The sequence below is a fragment of the Argiope bruennichi genome, chromosome 1 (assembly GCF_947563725.1).
Source record: "Argiope bruennichi chromosome 1, qqArgBrue1.1, whole genome shotgun sequence".
NCBI lineage: Eukaryota > Metazoa > Arthropoda > Arachnida > Araneae > Araneidae > Argiope > Argiope bruennichi.
Genome location: NC_079151.1, coordinates 97,608,000 through 97,630,851, shown reverse-complemented (window position 1 = coordinate 97,630,851; position 22,852 = coordinate 97,608,000). Strand labels below are relative to the sequence as shown.

Sequence of the window (22,852 nt, the reverse complement as noted above, 5' to 3'; positions counted from 1 at the left end):
AAAAAAAAAGAAAAATGTTTTTAAGCAGAGGTAAATAGAAGAGGATTGATTATATTCCACACACACACAAAAAAAAAAATCTGCAAATTTGTTGTTATAATTCTGAGCATTCAAAATTTGTTGTTATAATTCTGAGCATGATGAAAGTAATATATCAAAAAAGCAGACAACAAAATGTGCCATTGTCATAATACAAATATAACGTACTTGAATATGTAAATATGAAAGGTATTGTTAGGAAAGGAGTAAATGTGTTAATGATTTTGATGATTTAGGATGTAGTAATGGTTTCGGGGGGGGTAATCTTAGTTTCCTTTTTATCATTGATTTTTTTTCGTAAAAATAATTAGAAAATGAAAAAAAATTCATTAAAATATTAAAATTATATGATTTACTATAAAATTTTTGAAATCGCCAATGGAATATAAATCCTTTATCTTTATTCCATACAGCTATTTTATTTTGACAAGGAGAAATATCTTTGCTTAGTTATGCTTTTAGACAATACTAATCTGTTCAAAGAATTCATCAACATAAAGACCATCATATTAATACAGTCAAACAAGTTGGCACTTTGAAATATACCGATTAAACCGATTAAATGTACTGTGAGCTCAGTTGGATGGTGACAATATTTAAAGCAACAAAGAAATGGTACCATGTATGTATGAGCACAATTAAATAACAGCGTTTTAATCGAAAGAGAAGCAAAATGGAAATATTTTTGGCATTTAAATTATTTGTAGTTTATTATTATTAATTATTTGTTAAAGCAATCAGTATTGATAGATGATAAAGGTAAAGAGATTCTGAAAACCCATTAATGGTATCGGTAGTGGAAACTTTTGGATTTGGGGGCTATATCCTCCTGAGGTATGCAGGATAATGTTGAATCAATTGGTTTCATTCCAGTGGCTGAAGTTGTGAATGGAAATGTTGAAAAAAAGGTGCAAGTTTTTGTTCTCCCTTACCATCTGTACATATTTCTCTGAGAAGATAAGGGACACGTAAAAACTGACGCAATCTCACTTCCTTGTTGAGTACAATAATGATGTGCGATCTCTTCTTAATGGGCCTATAATGGGTTTGCAATTATAATCGACTTAAATTTCAGGGCAATTCCATTATTCAGATTAATTCAGATGCTTTGGCAAGGCCAGGGGGATAGCTCATCATGATCATATTTACCATCTTAACATGGTTAAATATTATGAAGTGATTCTGAAAATATCCTTTATGCAATTTTAAAGAAGTGAGACATTATTATAATCAGGTTCTTTGATAAATAATAGTAAAACTGTTAAACAATACTTGCCTGTATAAATCATACAATTGCTTTTTAACATCGGGAAAATGAACTAACCAGTAGAATTGCCGCTTGGAAATTGAAAATGTAAACAATCGATCGAGAATATATGTCCGTCTGTTTAATTATTTCGTAAGTCAACCTATCTACGTATAACCATTTAGATGCAATTCTCTGTTTAATTGTTTCAAAAATCTGCCTGTTTACGTATATCCATTTACGTAACTATCTGAATAAATTAATATGAATGTATAATTACATATTTGTTACTACCAACTCAAATAAAGAAATATTTAAGCATGGGACATTATTCGCACCGATTAAATTATGTAGACAGTCAAAAAGATAATTCACAACAATTGAAACCTGATCTGCGATTTTATTTATACTGAAATTATTTTAATATTTTTATTCTGAACACAATATTTGTTTATATTTAAAATTATATATGGTTTTGCTTCTTAAATTTTAACGTTTAAATAGTTTTTTTGTTGTTTTTTTTTGCAGATTTTTTTAACTGTCCCTAAATATTAAAATAAATCTGAAAAACAAGTATTTAATAGAGATAAATGAGAAAATCAATTTAATATTATTATTCAATAAATTTGTTGAAATATTTCAAATCAAGTTAATTCAAGTATTGTGAGAAGTATTTGAAAAATAAGCCATTGTGGAAATTTCTTCATACTTATAATTCACAGCGTGGTCATTCCTGAGATAATGATTCACATCTTAAGAGTCTCTGAACTTATGGGTTCCTAAACAAGGAAAAAAAAACATTAAATAGTAATAGATGCAAAAATAAAAATTTAAAAAAAAAATTCATATTATTATCCAAATTTATTGAATTTATTGAACTATTTAACAAATTTATTGAAATATTGTAAGATAATTAAGTACTGAAAGAAGAATTCGAAAAATAACCCATCTTGGAAATTTCTCCAAACCAGTGTTTCATTGAGTGGTCTTTCCTGAGTTAGTGATTCACCTCTTAAGAATCTCTGGACTCACAGGTTTCTGAACAAGAAAAGCAGGCATTTAATAGAGACAAATACGAAAGAAATCAATTTCATACTATTATTCAATAAATTTATTGAAATATTTTGTCAGGATAATTTAAGCATTGAAAGAAGAATTAGAAAAGTAAGCCCTTGAGGAAATTTCTCCAACCCAATATTTCACTGAATGGTCTTTCTTGAGATAGGAATTCACATCTTAAATCAATTTAATACTATTATTCAATAAATTTGTTGAAATATTTCAAATCAAGTTCATTCAAGTATTGTGAGAAGCATTTGAAAAATAAGTTATTGTGAAAATTTCTTCATACTTATAATTCACAGCGTGGTCTTTCCTGAGATAATGATTCACATCTTAATAGTCTCTGAACTTATAGGTTCCTAAACAAGAAAAACAAACATTAAATAGTGATAAATACAAAAAAAAAAAAAAAAAAAAAAAAAAACATTTCACATTATTATCCAAATTTATTGAACTATTTAACAAATTTATTGAAATAATTTAAGATAATTAAGTACTGAAAGAAGAATTCAAAAAATAACCTATCATGGAAATTTCTCCAAACCAATATTTCATTGAGTGGTATTTCCTGAGTTAGTGATTCACCTCTTAAGAGTGTCTGAACTTACAGCTTTCTGAACAAGAAAAATAGGCATTTAATAGAGACAAATACGAAAGAAATCAATTTCATACCATTATTCAATAAATTTATTGAAATATTTCAAGTCAAGATAATTTAAGCATTGAGAGAAGAATTATAAAAGTAAGCCATTGTGGAAATTTCTCCAACCCAATATTTCACTGAATGGTCTTTCTTAAGATAGAAAATCTCATCTTAAGAGTCTCGGAACTTATAAGTTCCTAAACTTATTGAATTTTCAAGTTATTGAATATTATTACGGTGTAATAATTGTTTACTTTAAAAAACAGCATGTTTTAACCCTTTCTAGGGCCGTGGAAAGTATGCTTCCCACCAAATTTATCAATCTTTGTATGAATTTATGTAGGTTGGCATAAGTTCTGACAAATTTTTTTAGAAAGACAGAAACTTAGATGCTTTAGTTCTTTATTTTACACAAAATAATGTCTCTTGATTTGATACTTAGTTATTAATTTACCAAATTAATTAATTAATCAAATTAAATTTATCTAATAAGCTAAATGAATCCCTTTTCTTATTCTAATTTCAAGCCAAAAATTATTTTAATATAATATGACTAGAAAAAAATGGCGCTTTAAAGGATTAAAACAAAACATTAATCATAAAAATCGAAAGCTACTAAGCAGAAAAATTTCAGTATCCGTAATTTCAGCTACCACTTCCTCAGCTTTTTGTCACGTTATTACACTTGGCCTTTTGTCGGGTCCTTTTTTCGTCAATTATGGGAAGACACAACTTAATTCCATGGGCGTTCCAGTAGTGCAGTAATTTTTCACAGAATTTCACGAATACTCAACAAAAATTCTTTGAGTATGTAACCCCATTCCTCTCTATACGAAAAATCCAACTTTCTTTTTGTTGAAAAAAGATACTAAATAATAAAAAGAAGAAGGAGAATTATGCTATTTCTTCCACTCGGAAGGAGAGTATCATTTCTAAGAGTAATCAGGGGTCTATCAAAGAAGTGTAATGATAGAGCCGGTCTTCTCGAATTGTGTCGAATTCGTGGTCGGGACTTCCCACTAATTTGACAAAATATTTAGTTTCTTCTTTCATTATGCGTTTTTGGTTTTTCTTTCTCCTGATTTTGAACTCGGCTGACCCTTAACATTCCGGGGCGTTCTGCGCAGGGCTAGGCACGCGACGCGGTAAACTCTGAACTGATGTAGGACATCGTGTAACACTTTGACTTGATTTCTGAGGTTTTAACTTCAGCTTCTGATTATTTGTGGGGGATGATTATTGTGGTTTTTTATTTTTCCAAAGAAAAGAAAAGCAATAATTTACAGTATAATTCTGATTAAATTATACATTTACATGATCATTTATTTATTTATTGTGGTTTGTCCTTGAATTTTAGAATCGTATTTTCAAGCATTTGTGTTCTTCAAATACCAAAGTATTGTTTCATTGAAATTTAAAAAAGAAAAAGAAAGAAAGGAAAGAAAAGAAATACTAGTATTCGCATTTTTCCGGTAAATTAAAACTTTTTTTTCTTGTCTTTCCCCTTTTATCTTTTTTTTTTTCTTTCGTTCTTTTTCAAAAAAAAAAAAAAGAAAAAAGAAAAAAACTTGCAGAAACAGTTAAAAATTAATTATTCACCTAATCTGCACATGAAGAATATAATGTCAGTAACGTTTTTTCAGACTTAATCCAACGAAAGTACAGTTTCTTAAATTTTTATTTCTTCCAAATCATTCATTTACTCTAAATATTTAAATCTTATTTCTATTAAATTAAAAATCAGCAGGGATGGTCTCCACAAAACTTTCTCGCTTACTCTCTAATGAAGATATTATTCTCTACTCACCGCAAAAGATTTTGGAAGTCGGATAGGATAAAAAACACCTTGCATGGCATTAGCATGCATTAATTACGAAATACTAACCTTTGGCGTGAATTTGGCATTTTTACTGAACTTATCATGCCATTTTTGGCGATTAATCTCTGCATGTGGTTAATAGTATCCGAAAATGAAATGTGTATTTTAGAAGTGCTGCTCCCAACAAATTCAAACCAAAATTTGATACAGAACCACAATTGTATTTACAAAATCACACCACATTTTATCCATCTAGCTTTCTTTCGTTTTGCAGTTATCGTGCTAACTTATATACCAATAGCCAGCCAGACAGACCTCTTTCGAATGGATTTTCTTGAAAATTTGATTGAAGTCTACAGTTTTGGTGTAATTTGTTTTGGTACAATTTTAGCGATTTTATACCAAATTTCATCCATCTGGCTCAAGGAGTTACCAATAATGACAAAACATAACTCAAATAATGATAAAAATGTATTTTTCAAATCCAGGGAGGTCTAAAATATAGAGATTCTTCAAAATTTCGAGTTCGAATTTTTTGACGATTATAATGCTATAACTTCGAACAAGAGAAAGTAAAAATTAAAAAAGAAATAAAATGCAATATATATATATATATATATATATATATATATATATATATATATATATATATATATATATATATATATATATATATATATATATATATATATATATATATATATATATATATATATCCTATAATTTTGATTTCAATGAATTTGAAATCCCTTTATTAGTTTAAACTAAGAAATTTTGAATATGTACTTAGGCTTTGCAGTTAATACTTTGAACTAAACTTGATAAAACCCACTTGTTCAAACATTACTGTAGCATTTAAAACCATTTTAAAAAATCTAAAAATTATTTTAAACAAAACTATAATCTGTTTTATCAAGGTTGAGAATAAATTGGGGATTTTTTTTTGTAACTGTAATTAAAATTTTATTGAATTAAAAAACAAGGAAACTTTTCGAGTTTTACATTGATAATTTTCGGATGTATTGCTCTTCAAAAATAATTTTACAATCGTTTTAAAATTTGATAGAATTATTTTAATTATGTTAACTTACGACCTCCTTAATTACCCCTTCATTTTAATAATGTTTCATAAATATTCTCATACATTATTTTGCAGAAATTAGAGCTTTTGTTGCAAAATTCTGCATAAAGATATCTTGGAAAATTTATTAAAATAATGGGAAAATTCATTGACATTTAAATAGACGTCATTAAAATGATGAATCTGAAATTATTGTTATGACTGCTATTTAAATGTATTTTATTTCTTCATTGCTGAGATCTAAGGCAATACCTTAATAGATCTTACTTTTATTTTATTTTACGTTTTTTTATTCATTTTTCAATGAAATCTATAAATGAAATATTTTAAAATAATAAGATATAAAATGCATCCGCTAATTCAAAGATTATGTTTTCTATTTCTCAACTCTTTTACCTATGTTTGATCCAGGTAAAATAATTGTGGACATAATATGCGGCATGCCATTTTAATTATGAAATCATATGTATAATTTGCAAGATTAGTATAAAAAAAAAGGAAATGGATGTCGATAATATATAATTAGATAGTAGATAATAGAATAATTACTTGATTCTATTAGACATGTTCATGCAGACTCTGAATAGAATAGGTGCATGGATAAGAGGGGATGGATTAAATGCCTATCACAATTGAAGCCAAAAATTATTTTTTAAGTGAAGCATATTAGATTATACAAAAAAGATTGAACTGGAATTAAACAAAATCAGGCTTTGCGGCAAAAAAAGCTTGTCGGCGGCGGCTATTAAATATATAAAATTAGGTATAAATTGATTCTTGAGTACCTTCGCATATTCACAAAATAAATGCGGATTTTTTCGTTTGGTTTAGTAACCAAGTTTATTTTCTTCTTTTTTCTTTTATTCAAATTCTTAAAAAAAAAAAAAAAAAAAAAAAAAAAAAATTGAATTTTCAACTGCTGTCCTTCCATGTTTCTTAATTTTTAATTTTTTGTGTCATGGTTTCAAATTTAAAATAATTAAAATATTTGATCACTTTATGAAAACATTACAAATACATTTGCAATTGTATAGAATTTTTCAATTTATAAAAATACATAAATTGAAAAGAAAATGAAATAATTTGTATTTTGAAATAAATGTAACTGTAATTAATTTGTAGAATTTAAATAATTTACAACTTTTAATAGCTTTAATAAATTTTTTTAAATCTTAACATGTTACAATATTCGTTTAAAATTCATTTTCTTTATTCAAAATCAATCAATAATCTCTCCCTTGTTGCAATCGGTTATTTATCCTGATCAATCCAGAATATCTCTGAATTAATTATCTTTTGACATCTCATGACACATGCTTTATATTTATTCCAAAAACGAATACCGAAGCACAAAACGTGTCATTTCCAACCGCGCAGATATCTCAATTGGCGGACGACAACGTCACACACCCCAAGCGCAATGCTTCTGAACATTATCCGTTTCTACTCCAACCCTAAATGAATGCTTATTGGACGACGACAAAATGTCGCTTGTCAATCGCGCGTTTCACTTCATTAGAGGCGGACTAACAAAGGAAAAGGGGGAACGAACAGAGCATTCTCCTCAACAACAACGTTCCTTCAACATGCACCGTGAAGAAGATACCGCACGCTCCACCGCCCTCCCAGACGCGCGATTGGCGCACGACACCACTGTCCTCCCCCCCTCCCGCCAATGACTTGCGTGCAAACGATCCGAAAGCGTCCTACCCTCAGAACGACCCAGGCTGTAGTAGAAGAAAGCGTGTGTCTATTGTTAGTGAAAAAGTAGTTCGCCAACTGTTAGCTCGTTTTAGACGGCGAAATTCTTCGGCTTCCGGCGGAGTGTTGTGAGTGTTACAAGCCGCAGTGCATGTCGGTGGCCACGGGGAATCCAGTGGCGGAGGGCTTACGGTGGCAAGCGCCGTACGGGGCCGGGAGGTGTAACCCTGCTGGGGTGGAGATGGCTTCTGAAATGGCAGATTTCCATGATGTAAGTCGTTTCAATTGATTTTGATAAATTGAGATCGTTTTTGTTGATTTGTTTACGATTAGTGATGTTTAAGTGGGGTTAATATTGATTTGGTTTGTAATATTGATGTATTGTTATTATAATAATATTGATTGTTATTCGAGCCTAGCACAAAATCGGTTGTATAAACTAGAAAAATTACAAGATGGGTATTTTAAGAATTGAAATAAATTTCGAACGTTTACGTATGTTTAAAATTCAGCGTTAAGTCCTCGGCTTTTCTGTTAATTTGCATTTATGAATATCATTTAGTTAAGTTGTTTGTATTACGTTAAGATATTAATTTTTTTAAAATTATCATTATAATTAAATATTGCATTGTTCGGGTTTATAACCTAAATTAGTTATCTAGTTGATTTTGCATGTATGTATGTGTGCGTGTGTGTCAGCATGTGTGAGTGAAAAGTGAAGTCGCTTCAGATGTTTTATAAAACATCAATTATTGCTTAAATGGATGTGATTCAAAATATTTGATATATTGTGATTCAGATTTTCATAAAATAATTGACTTTTTTTTTATTTTAGTAACATTTAAATATATTTTTGATTTTGGTGGTTGCCAGCTAATGAAATTTACTAGGGCTCCATTTTTAATATAAAACTTTAATTAATATAAAAAATTAAATAGCATATTTTTGTGTTATTCTTTGGCATTAATCATATTTATTGTGATCGAAATCAATTCTTTGCTCGTTAAATAGTATTTAGGAATTTAATATAAATCTATATTAATAACACATTGCTATAAAACTATAAAAAATAATTACATTGGACATGATGGTTTGTACGTAAGAAATATAATTAAATTCTTTATTAATTATTATCTGCGATGAACAGTGAATATGATTCATATATAAATATATATATATATATATATATATATATATATATATATATATATATATATATATATATATATATATATATATATATATATATATATATATATATATATATATATATATATATATATATATATATGACATGCTATAACAAATTAATTAACATTCTGTCAGGGAACTTTTTTCAGTTTAAATATAAAATTCATAAGCAATTATTTCCTTGTATTGATAGTCACAGCATATTTATATTACTACTTGGTACTAATTATAACTGTAATAAGATTAAATACTACTTTATTATTTTCAAGTACTTTATTATATTATTTCACTACTTTTTGTATTTTCAAGGATTGGGTTTGAAAATAAGAGATACGCAAAAATGTCTTCGGTCGTTTCTAGTTGCTATTTTATCACCGTTTCAAGGATTTCTAAACTTTTTAGGGGTAATCCAAGCAAACAGAAAAAAAAAGTAATCAAATATAATTTACAAAAATCTCAATTGGGATTCGAATATATATTTTTTTAAATTCTTTAATATTATTGCATTGAATGTAGCTGTCAATTCATTTCTAAAAATTCTTCACAATTTTGCTCAAACGAGGATATATCGATAAGTTATATTATTATATCCTTTTTAATCCTTTGCGGGCTCTGAGAACGCAAGAAAGAAATGGGACCTGAGCTAGCTTGACAAACGTCCAAGCAGAAAAAAAGAGACGCATTTGGCCTAAGGGCTATAGTTTGTGCATTACTAATTTATACAAATGCTACAAAACAACATAACAAATTCCATCCCCCCACCCCACCCCACCCCGCAAAAACAGGCAAGATTTAATATTTTTGGTCACTTTTAGATTTCAAGTATTTCAATCACCATTGGTATTGATTGTATTGTTTCCTCAGTGATTGTATGATTCTCGTTGATAGTTTCCCTGTTTAAAATTAAAGAACATTTTTGTTTGAGAATTTATTTTGATATTATATTTTTATCAATAAAAAATTTATTTTACCAATGTTTTCTACTATTTTTGAATTTAATAGAGTTAATAAATTGTATTACGAATTTTCTAATATGATGACACTTATAGGCTAACATACTATCTGCAAACCTATATGCGTCATGTGACATGCATAGTGAAAAAATCGTTCGAAACAATCTATAGAGCAGACCATTGAACCTAGAATTACGAAATTTAACATGTAGTTATTTCTTGCAATGGTCAGGCGGTCAATACAAAATGATTTTTTTTTCTAGATTTCAATTAGATTTTTGAATTAATATCAATTGGAATTTTTATATTTTTACTCAATAACTTCAGAGCATTATTATATATCCATTTTTAAAATTCAAAGAATTCAAAATGTAAAAATTAATTTTAAAAATAAAATAAAGATAAGCAAATGAAACCTAAATCATTATCATGCTACTATCTTTTAGGTTAGATTTTAGAAAGATATTAACTTTTATTTAACTTTTTTTCTAAAAATGAAATATTATGTATAGTTAAAAATATAATATCTGATTTTTTTTTTTTAATTTTTAAAAATTGTTTTCCGTTGAAAAAAAATTTTTTTTTCTTTGCAAACGCATTATTTTTTATAGAAATTTGATAGAAATACCAAATCTACGCCTAAGGAATTTATGTTTGGCTTAAGTGAATTGCTAAATTACTGAAATTCTAGCATTTTTTAGGAGAATTATTAAAATTTTTTAAGTAAATAGTTAATTTAAAAATGAAAGGAAATTAGTGAAAAAATGAAAATATTTGCAAATAATTTTTGAATAAATATTACATTCATTTAGCTATGCTTTTTTTTATTCGTTAAATATTATTAAAATATTAATAATATTTTTTTCTAACTTAGAAATATGCTACAAAACAAAAAGGCGTATGCAATGAACTTTAGTAGGCGTTAGAAATAATTTTTTCCTATTATCCAGATTAAAAACTATTTCAACATTAATAAACACGGTAAATAAAAACAAATAAATAAATAATAAGTGCATTATATTCATAATTTAATAAATCAATTTTTACAACGATTTATCAAACTAAATGCCTGCGGATTTCAGGTTTTCTTTATTCTAATATCTTATGACATCTTCATGAACTGTTTTTTTTTAAATTGATCTTACAAATTTTTATTGATTTATTTTTACTCGCTTATCAGCAGCACTAATTAAAAACCGGGCATCGAATTAAATTAATTGGCTGTCGCGTACACTAAAGCAGCCGAAATAGCTGATTACATACATACTCTATGACTTTAAATATTTAGCAACTAATTATATTCTTTTCCTTCATGCAAGTAATTAATAATTTTATAACTTAAAAAAATCAATGAAGAATTATGTTCATTATTGAACTAGAACTGAAACTTAATTCTAGTTTTGATTCCAGCTGTTGGAGCTTTTCTGATTTTTTTTAAAAAAATACATTAAAATTTAAATTACATGATAAAATTACATGATTTACATGTAATGTAAAATTACATGACATGTACATAATCATGTACATTCATGTAAAATTACATGATTTACATGTAATGTAAAATTACATGACATGTACATAATCATGTAATTCATGTAAAATTACATGATTTACATGTAATGTAAAATTACATGACATGTACATAATCATGTACATTCATGTAAAATTACATGATTTACATGTAATGTAAAATTACATGACATGTACATAATCATGTAATTCATGTAAAATTACATGATTTACATGTAATGTAAAATTACATGACATGTACATAATCATGTACATTCATGTAAAATTACATGATTTACATGTAATGTAAAATTACATGACATGTACATAATCATGTACATTCATGTAAAATTACATGATTTAAATGTAACTTTAATAACACTTATATTTCATATTTGCTGAATAAGTTTAAGCTGAAAACAAATAAACAATTTCTGGTTTCAGAAGTTCTGTCATAATATAAAAAGATACTAATGATTATAATTTTAGTTAGGGAGAATTCAAAGAATTTTTGGTTGCTAACATTTTTTACAATATTTATACTAATATAGGATTATCTCAAAACAATTTCTAATACCAATATTAAGGATTAAAGAAATTGTTTTTCATGGCAATCGAACTCCAGAATCAATAAAATGTGGTCAATTCTGGAATTTTATAGCAAATTGAGATTTACCTTTAAAATACGCAGAAGAATAATCTGAAACGTATTAACTTTTCCATAACGTTCTTCTTTTGTTTAATTTTATCAATATGCTGTGGGCTGAAATCATGCGGAATCAGCAAAATATCACTGATATAAAAATTTTAAAACCTGCTTTGTAGTTCGAAATGCAGGTTTTATTCTTATTATTTTATTTTTTGCCACTTTTGACTTATTATAATAACATATATTTTCGAAGAATGAAAAGAATTTCTGTCTTATTTCCTCAAGAATATTTCCCATTATTCATATATCTATTAAAAGTGTGTCGTCTTATTATTTTGTTTTAAGCACTTGATTTTGAGACACTGTTTTAGAACGAAACTTTTATGGATAGAACTTATTTCCAAAAACAAAATTAAGAAAATAATTGATTTAGAACAGACAATGTCAAAAATCAAAAGATTTTTTTCATTAATTTTATTTATTTATTTTGGTAATGTTATTCCAAATAGAAAAAAAATGTTTCTTTAAAAAATTACAATCTAAATTTTTTAAAATTTTTTTTCTTATATCTATTGATAACTTTCGTTGGAATTCAAATATTTATTGCCGATTTAACATTATCCAAGATTTTGAATTTATTAAAAGAAAATCATTTAAACCCATTCTACATAAGAATATTTCTGACAAAAGTCCATATCCGAGTTTTTCACTTCTAACATTAGAAAGTATCTTTATTGATAAAATTTTGAATAATTTTTGCAACGTTCGCCATTTAAAATACTATATTCCTTTCTTAATTTATTCATTTATTTTATTTATATATTTATGGAAGAGAAGAAGGGTAATTTTGGATCTATAGTTCCAAAAGAAGAAGACTAAAATTGCCCTGTCAATTAAAATAGTGTACAAGAATTAAAGATTCGACATTCAATCAAACAGTCGGCTGAAACATATTTCACATTTTTAATTGCGCATTTTTCATTTAGGTTCATATTTTTAATTTCCCATTTTTCATTTAGTTTAACATTTTAAATTTAGTATTTATATTACCTTCAGTTTGCAACGAAGAAAATTTCTCCGTATTAAGTTTAAATCTGTTGAGAATATCCTTTAAAGATATATTAAAGGATCTGAAGATTCCAAAGATTTAAATTCCATCAGCGGAATCATGATTTACACCAACATACGTTTTCATTAACTATGTTTTGCAATGTTATTTCTTTTATTTTTACATTTTATTTTCTTCATTCGCATGTAGATATAGGATGAATTAACATCAAATTCTATATTAACTATTTTAATTCTATTTTTTTTTAAATATTTTTTTAGGAATTGGTTATAAAACGGCAGAATCCTATATTATTAAAATGAGATAAATGGAAACTACTGTTCTAAATACGTTGCATCAAGTAGAGTAGTACTTTGAAAAAGAAAATACAACAATATAGCAATTCGAATTTTATTTTTACTTGTAGAGAATTTATGGATAAGAGGTTGTCCTTGAACAGAGAAAAAAATAATCGCAAAGCAAGTACTGATCAGAAAAGATTCTTTTTCACATGATTTTTCATACGAGACTTCATAATAAAATAATTTTTTATTTGAAAGTTATTTCCATATTTTATACAAATAACAGTGAACTTTCTTGAAATACACAAAATAAATATTTCAAATAACTTGACTCAAAATTTAATTTTACGAAAACTGACAAACAAAATTTGAAAAAATAATATAATATGGTTTTCCATAAAAATGAATTGAAGATTTTCCATCTAGCTTAATTATTTCATTTTATACTTTCTTTAAATAAAACCCAATTAATAATTAATTTGCATTATATAATAGCTTCTGTTTTTATCAAATCCTCAGAACGTTTCTTTAATCACCAAAAGTAGTTAAAAAATTGGTGAATATTATATAGAATCAAATTGATTTGTACCTGCAATAATTATACCTCTTCATCTTTAAATAAAATTATGTAAAATATCATAACACTCATAACTCCAAAAATAAAATAATATCTCCGCTTGACTAAAATTTCTAAAGAGTTGTCATTTCTTTCAATCCATTCACATGAAGCAACAATCAAATTAATTGCAGATTCCTTGCTTTATTCAAATATGCATTTCCAAATCCATCTGGCACATTATTGTTTTATATATTGATTTATCTAACATCGCTATTCCATTTTACCATTTTTATTAAATTTTGTAAATTTTAAATTATTTCTAATTATATAGATGCATTTGATTAATCAAAATTATTTAGCATAAAAATGGGAAGAAAATAAACCATTTTCATGCTTTTCCTACAATTCTCAAATTCCAAAAGAAACTTATTGCATTTTTTGCTGTCTTAATTAAAAGAATTCTCTCGAAAGAAGGAAAAAATTATTCTTTCAAAATTATCCCTTGTTTCTTAAAAGAGAGAAATTATGCGATGTCCGAAAATCATTAAGATATATACATATATCTTAATGATACATATAATGCAAAATATCTTTTATTGTAATACATCCCCACTGAATATGGAAATATTGAAAGATAATATTGAGATTTTAAATTCTTTGACAGCAAGTCAGTTTCATCCAAAGTATACACTCCTGAAAAGTACTAGAGATAAATAAAATTAAAACAGATTTATTGATTAAGAAAAAGAAGAAGAAAAGGTGGGTGTATAGATTTTTACCAAAAATTTGAATTTTGAAAACAATTTATTGAGTAACAAATTAATAATCTTAAATCTTCATAAGCTCTAATCAAACGAAACTCCATTTTCTGTTAATTTATCTATATTATTATTAAAAAATTTCTTTGATTACAATGCATTATTTAAATTATTAAAATGAAATGCATTATTAAAATTTGAACAAATAATTTAAATTTTCTTTCGTTTTTATTTATTGAAGAAAGGAATATCTGATAACTATAAAATGCCATTGAAAGGTTTTAGAATACTTGATATTTCGTTTCTTATTAATCGAAAAAGAAAAGAAAAAAACGAATGCGACAGTCATATCTACTGCATCAAAATATATGAATTAATAATTTAAATAAATAATTAAAAAATGATTAGTAGTTATAAAATGTTTAATCTGAAAAGTATTTTATAATAAAAAACATCACTATCTTTTGTACGTACTGTTAAGGGGAATTTTAATTATCTCCTACATGCTTCCACTCAAGAAATCACATTCAAAATGCGCATTTCTTTTTAAAATTTTAAATCTCTTTCCGTTGAATAATTGTAATTATTGTCTTATTCATGTATTTTAAACAAAGAAAATATTTTGCATGCATTTATTGTATTTTAAGAACCACAAAAAGAAAATAATACTAACTAACTAAACGCATTGAATTTTGTTAGCTGGCTAAATCACTGGTTAAATTTATACGCATACTGTAAAACATTTTCTTAATCTTCAAATTAAAATTAAATAATTTTCTTTGCAAAATAATATTAAAACAACGGGAGCTTCTTTGCATTCTAAAATCCTTTGCAGCACTTTCCTTCCTCTAAAAAAGCATTGAAAAATCCCTAGTTGTTATTACGAATACTTTCATATGCACTTGGAGTGGTTACTATTAAAATATTTCATCTTGCATGAAAGCATTCGCATAATTTTGCATAAATAACTCTTAAGGATTTCTGTCAGTAATTGGTATCGTATTCACAACGGACTTCAAATATTAATAATTTATATGCACAAGAAGATTTACATTATTATTGCAATTAATTTTTCCCATTTCGTCCATAACAAATTACACAATGTGTCTGAAAGCGTATTAAGATCAAAGCCACTGATATAGTTAAACCTTCTAGAACATAACGCGCATACAACAGACAGAGAAAATAATTATATATTCAAATGGATTTTGTTACACGTCACATCAGTATCATAAGTCATACTTCATTAATCTTATGTTAGAGATGACTAAATACTTGACTTCTTTATGTAAAAGTAGAACGGAAAAGCGGACAGAACAGATAACATCAAACAGTTTAAAACCCACATCAGTCATTATTTTTAATGACATTCATTAAGTAATTTAATTTTCTTTTTAATCAAATGGAAAAATAAACACCTCACAGTAAGAATTTTTATTTGGATTTTTGTTGTTGTTATTATTTGTTTAATTTTTTTTCCAGACATGAAAGTTATAATTGCATTGTGGTCATGTATTTGCAATGTTATAATATGTGAAATGAAAAATTATGCACGTTATTATTTTTAATTATTTGAGTATATTATTATAAATATAATTATTAATTATAAAAAAGAATTTTTAATTTAATGAGCATTGTTCAAAGCAGATAATATAGGAAAATTTAATCTTAATGCGTAGCATTCAGATGTGAAGTAAAAATGATTTTTAATATAATTTTTAGAACATAATATTTTTTATAATGTTGTAAATATAACAATTTTAAAACTATATTTTTAATTACAGTTTTGGGTAATAATCTGTTTCTATTTCAGCCTTTGCTAATAATTTTTTTAAATACTCACTATATTTCTGGTAATGGTAATGGGAGCATGACATTATGCCATAATTATGACACCATGTGTGGTGACATTATAATCCGTATAATCTGTCCCGATGTTTATACAAACATTTAATTCCGACATAGATCTAATTATATATTACTAATCAATAATAAATTATTTATTTATTTTCCTTATTAGTATACAATTAAATGTTAACACAATCATTTACTAAGAAATATAGAAGCATGTTGTTTGATGCCGGGTGATATTATATTTGAGATAAGATTTCATCGAAACACATCGTGATGAATTGTAATTTCTAACATATTTTCCATTATTAGTATCTATTTAAAGTTTTGGACAAATATTTAGCAAGTAATGTGATATCATGCAGTTTGATGTCGGACAATCTTGAGATGAAAATTCCTTATCATCGAAAATTGTCATAATTTAGCTCTATTCTATATCTAGATATGACATAAATCTTTTCCTGGAATTTTAGAGAAATGCCGTATTAATATTTATATTGTGAAAACAATTTTACAATCATAACTCAAAAACATGATAAATAAATATATATTTCTACGTAAATTAAATTATAATTAACAATGATTGAAAATTAATGAATAGTTATTCCCGAATCTATTAAAATGGTTTTTATATTAATTCTTTTATTAAAAGTGAAGAGCTGAGTAGCCATAATTTTTGGAAACATTTGAAAGATGGAAAATATAATTAGACATTATGATAAAGAATTAGAATGGATATCTTTCAAAGTTAGGAATATTAACCAGAAACAATCTTGTAGTGGTAATGTATTATTGTGTTTTGATTCTACATAATGAAGAATTAAACAAATAATTTATTTATTCCCCGTTATTAGTATGTTTACCAAGAGATAATTTATTCCAATTATAATCTCAAAGCTCTCATTTTACATGAATTGACGAATTAAAAAATATTACCTTTTTTCTGAAACCAGTATAAAAAATGTCTCAAAACTGTCCAAATTAAAAAAATAAATTTAAATCTCTTATATTTTTCCATTTGAACTAAAATTGCAACAAAGTTTCAATTTCAGGTGATAAATGTTTAAAATGATTAGAATTACATTCATATTCCGTCCTACTATAATAAAGTTTCAATTTCATGTGATAAATATCATAAAGATTAGAATTACATTCGTATTCCGTTCTGTTTCTTTCTTGTCTAAAATGAATGAGACGAATGAAAGCTAGCGCACACAACAAGCAATTATTGTCAATATCTTCCATATTAAGTAGATTAAAATGGACGTAAAAGGATGTATTCATATCATATTCAAACCAACCCACAGAAACTCATGTCCAAATTATGTAATAAATTAATGCAGAACCACCCTGAACACTGATTTTGGACAACACAGTTTTCATTCATCATCAGATGTATCAACCTTGCGAAATATAAAGTGAATTATTTCTTCAAAATGGCAATCCTTATGGGGCAGTTCCAAGCTTGTCCATCAAATGGACATCTTAACTATTTCGAAGCGCGACCAATTACTTGAGAAATCTGCCCTATTAGATTTCAAAACATACTATTTCATGCATATGCATGATCACAAAAAAAACCTATCCCACCATTTTATCTTAATTACCGATGGCATGTACTGTGCTTTATTCATCGACCGGGGGGGGGGGCATATCATTAAAAGCAGAGTAGAATATACTGTCGACCCCTCTAATTGCTATGTTCAGATTTTTGTCTATAGGTATCTGGGTGTGGACAACAGGTACTACCATCAGGAGCACTTCGACACATTAGGGCTCGGTAAAAAGCAAAAGGGCTATCATTGCCTTGATGTCTTTATACTCGAGGACGTCAAAAATCGACATCTGTCACTACTTTCAGCAACTGGAGTCACTGCAGAAGTTGATGGTGTAATGGGCACTTGATTACATGCTGCACTCGCCATTAAAGAACGTAAAGATTGATTTTTATCTCGATTTTTCCCGGCGTGCCTTTTTTTATTTGCTGTTTCTCAATGAGGGTCATTGAGGGAGAGCAGCGATGGATGAGAGGATTAGCACCGACATCGATGAGTGGTTAGCGATGATATCATTTTCAACATGTAGCGTGTTGTGATACATTTACAGAGTAAACGGTGGGGATGATGTGTTTAATGATCGCAAGATGTTCGCAAGTCGTAATAACAGAGCGTGCCCTTATCATTCTAAACGAATAGGGAGTGTGCATTAAACTAGAAGGGAAGGTCTTCGAGCAAGGGAACAGTGAAGAAGTATTTGTATTTAACGCATCGCTAAGAGTTTTTGAATTTTATGACGGTTGCGGTCTAATCATCAATTTCTTGGGGTTTTGTTTTTATTTTATAAGAAAAAAATATTTTTCATTATATAAAGGTTATTTAATAAAAGTCATTAAGGGCGGGTAGCGATTTATGAGAAGATTGATACTGACATCAATGAGTGATTAGTGATTATATTATTTTCAATATGTAGCAAATTGTGATACATTTGCAGATTGAATGGTGAGGATGAAGTTTTTAATGGCCGCAAGGTACTCACAAACCGTAATAACAAAGAGTGCGATTATCATTCTAAACGAATATGGAGAATGCATCAAATTAGAAGAAAAGGATATGAAACAAGAGAAAAATACAAAGCATTTGTATTTATAGCTTTGTTGAAGATTTTTGATTTTATGATGCCTGAAGTATAATTTTCAAGTTTTTGGTTGGTTATTTTCATTTGATAGGAAAATAGTTTTTCTGGGCAACTGCAAACTGATATATTATGATAGAGGCAATGATGGCAGAAATGAAAACTTCAAAAGTGTTTTTACTTAATGTTGTTGATTTGTTATTATAATAGTATTTTTGCCATTAACTCTTTCGCCGTCCTCTCCTACCAGCGAAAATTTCTCCTGAGCGGTCCTCTGTTTTCCATCGCATTAGAGCGAACAAAAAAACTCAAATATGTAGACATTTATAAAGCGTTTTAAACGTTTAAAAGTTTTAAAATGTAAAAGAACGCTTGAAGCCCGTTACAGCCGGCCTGCAGAAGTTTCACTTGAACGCGCTAGACGCATTACGGGCGTCGAAGAGGTTAATAAAAGTTTTTTGGTGGTTTAATTTATTTTTTTTTCACTGAAAAATACAGATGATTCGCCATTAAAGTTTTATTTCAATTGCTAATTTGAATATTATACATTTTATTTTTAAAATCTGATTTAGAGATAAAATGATTATTACAGATATTTCCACATTACAATTGCTTAAAGTCCTGTTGGTGGCTCATCTTTATGAATAATTTCCCTTCTTTTAAAAAAATATATAATGTAGTTTTTTAATAATAATTTTATAAAACTTCATTTATTCAAAAATATTTTTTATTCTTATTTATATTTTTATAATATTCGCCGATTCTTTTGATTTGGACACTTTGGTATCAAATTCTCTTCAGGTCGATGATTATCAAATTTTGTGGATTATATTTCATAACTGTAATAATGTTTTATTAATGTATAGATTACTAAGGCTTTAAAAGATTTTTTAGGTGTGAAGAAACATGGTAAATAATCTACATAGCAAAGAAAAAAAAAATGGTATGCTAAATACATCTCCAGTCATGAAACATCGTTTAATTTCAATTATAATTATATACAATCTGTATTAAAATCATCCATGTTCCTTCATTTAATATATTAAAGGTTAACTATTAGTACTGCTTTGTTTATATTCTTAATGATCCGTATTATTTTTCTTTTACTACAGATGTGGCAAGATATTGAAAGTGTTCTTCTTGGTACTCCCGATTCTGGTGCTGCAGAATCCAGACCCCAAATGTATTTCTGTAATCCTGATGGTAGCTCTCATGCATTTTCAAAACCTACACACCAACCAGAGACATCAACAACAACGACCACTTCATCTACAAGCTATGCCTACCATCATCCTCATTCGCATCATCTGCAGCATATTGCTCAGCAACAGCAGCACTATATGAATACGCCAAGCTCAATGTCCAATGCAAAATACCCAGCAACAAACGGATCAAATAATTACAGTTTCGGAGCATATCGAAATGATTTTAAAAGGGAGATGATAGGAAGTTGCGTCAGTCGCAACGAATGTGCTAATCCACCTTTCGATTCTGCTAACTATCCTCCCCTTCACAATAGCTACTCTACGGACAACAAACATGATCCAATGTTAAATTCTTCCATAATGTACAACAGTCAAAATGGACTGTACAGTGGACCTATGGTCGGTCTTCAGTCCCATATGTCTCCACCTGCTTCACCGGAAAATTCAAATATTCACAACAGCTATGGCCAAACACCTGTTCCAGTTGATGGCTATCCAACTACAAATACAGGAACACATGCTGCAAGGCCACCAATTGTGACCGGGTATGGTTATAACATGACAAGTGGTATGGGACCACCAGCGCATTTGAGGATGATGACCCCTCCATCGTCACCTCACCTTGCTGATCTTTTGGCGGGAGCTAATGGAAGTGCCTTGCCGTATGGAATGACCAGACCACCTGTTAACCATCCACCATCACAACTCTTACCCACAGGATTAGGAACTTTGCCAACCACTAAACATCGAAGGGGAAGGAGGAGCACTGGAAGAAAGAAGATAACAGTTCATACTTGTTCTCATTCAGGGTGTACAAAGACTTACACGAAAAGTTCACACCTGAAAGCCCACCTAAGGACTCACACAGGCGAAAAGCCTTATCAGTGTAACTGGAAAGGCTGCGGTTGGAAATTCGCCAGATCTGATGAATTGACTCGGCACTACAGAAAACATACAGGCGATAGACCTTTCCAGTGTAGGTTGTGTGAACGAGCGTTCTCAAGATCAGACCATCTGTCACTGCATATGAAAAGACATGCGGCGGTGTGATTTTTTGGACAAATATCTTTGTGGACCCTGTTTATCACCATTTCATAGCAACCATGCCAAATTACAAATCCATCCAGCGATAAACTATGTTTATTTTTAAAAGATTTTAACTCTCTCCAGTTACTTGCCAAACAAACATTAATTATGTGCGCGATAAAAAATTTAATTGGTGAAAATTCATTCCAGATATTTATAACAAACTCTTTTAAGACGTCATTTCTATAAGCAACCTTTCATTTTATTTTATTAAAGTTATCTGCTTCAGATAAACCGATTCTTTCTGAATTCGAAATTAGTTTCAAAAAGGAGCATTCAAGAATATTTAAGAGTCGATAAGCAAGAACTTAACATACAGTTAAAATAACATTCATTTTCTGTGAAAAACATTGAGTCTAGCTCTCTCTGAAGTCTGGAAAAGAAAATTTCCTTTCCATCTTTCACTTCCTTTTCCATTCAATACTTCAGCAAAAAGGAAAAATATCATCAAGACAGATAGTGATAACAAATTCTACAAAAATTTCGAGAAGGACAGAAAACGTTCTTAAGAAAGAATTTTATCGAATTGCAGTCATAGACTTCAGGTTCCATGCAAAACTACATTCAGCCTATCTAGTCATTTATACAAATGAAATACATCTACTTTGGAACTAAAGGTTATACTTAAAAGTATTTTAAAGGAATGCCAGAACATTCAAAGTAGCTTACTATGAAGAATGATTCAAGGTGAGTATTTTAAGTTGTTGATTTAGGAATATATTTCTGAAATAAATTTCCATATTTTCTTTTGAGATAAAGTGAAGAATTTTTTAAATTAAATTAAAGTTTTAGAAATTGAACTGATTTTTTTAAAATTTGATATTGGCTATTCCGTTAGTTTTAGGAAGAAGAAAAAGAAAAAAAAAAAAAAAAATGAAAAAATAATGTCTTATTTTGGTATCTGCATTGAGTAAGCAGATTATGAATTATTTTCTCAGATGATTTTGCTGCTTTTTTTTCCCTCTAGCTTCTTATAAAAAATATTTAATGCTTAAGGTAGGCAGTTTTCATAGGTTTTACGCATTTGGCTTTTTAAAATCTTTATGTAGCATTAGATTTAATGAAAAGAATTTTTGTTTTTCCACTATGAACTGAAAGATTAATTTTAAAACAATGAATGAAAATTTTATTAATATTTAATTTTTTCAATTACAGTTTGTAAACATTTTTTAAAAAAATAATTTCACTTTAATCATATTTATTTCTAGTTTTGCAATGTTTTCTAGTTTTCGCTAATTTCTAGTTTTGCCCCCCACCACCACCACAAAAAAAAAAAAAAAAAAAAAAAAAAAAAAAAAAACTGAACTAAAGGCGATTTTCTTCTATGGTTATCATTGTGTTTTTGCTATAAATAGAGTTTTATGAAACAATAAATGAATGCAATTTAATGAGGGAAAGTCTTTACTTCTTGACTGTAACATCATTTGTTCACTCAATTTCAGTAATTATTTTACAAATCACTTTTTAGTGATTTGTAAAATAATTACTGAGGCATGATTTTATAATGAACATGATTTTG

At 27.8% G+C, this 22,852-nt stretch overlaps 1 protein-coding gene across 1 annotated transcript in view; it reads left to right on the top strand.

Moving 5' to 3' along the window:
* The first annotated feature begins 7,621 nt into the window (after positions 1 to 7,621).
* The window catches only part of LOC129965523 (Krueppel-like factor 2), a 34,492-nt gene continuing 19,261 nt past the window's right edge, over positions 7,622 to 22,852 (top strand). Inside the window, exons 1-2 of the mRNA XM_056079496.1 lie at positions 7,622 to 7,862; positions 20,155 to 22,020. Coding sequence (XP_055935471.1) covers positions 7,743 to 7,862; positions 20,155 to 21,297 — 1,263 coding nt within the window. The 5' untranslated portion in view covers positions 7,622 to 7,742 and the 3' untranslated portion in view covers positions 21,298 to 22,020. The remainder of the gene's footprint in view (positions 7,863 to 20,154; positions 22,021 to 22,852) is intronic.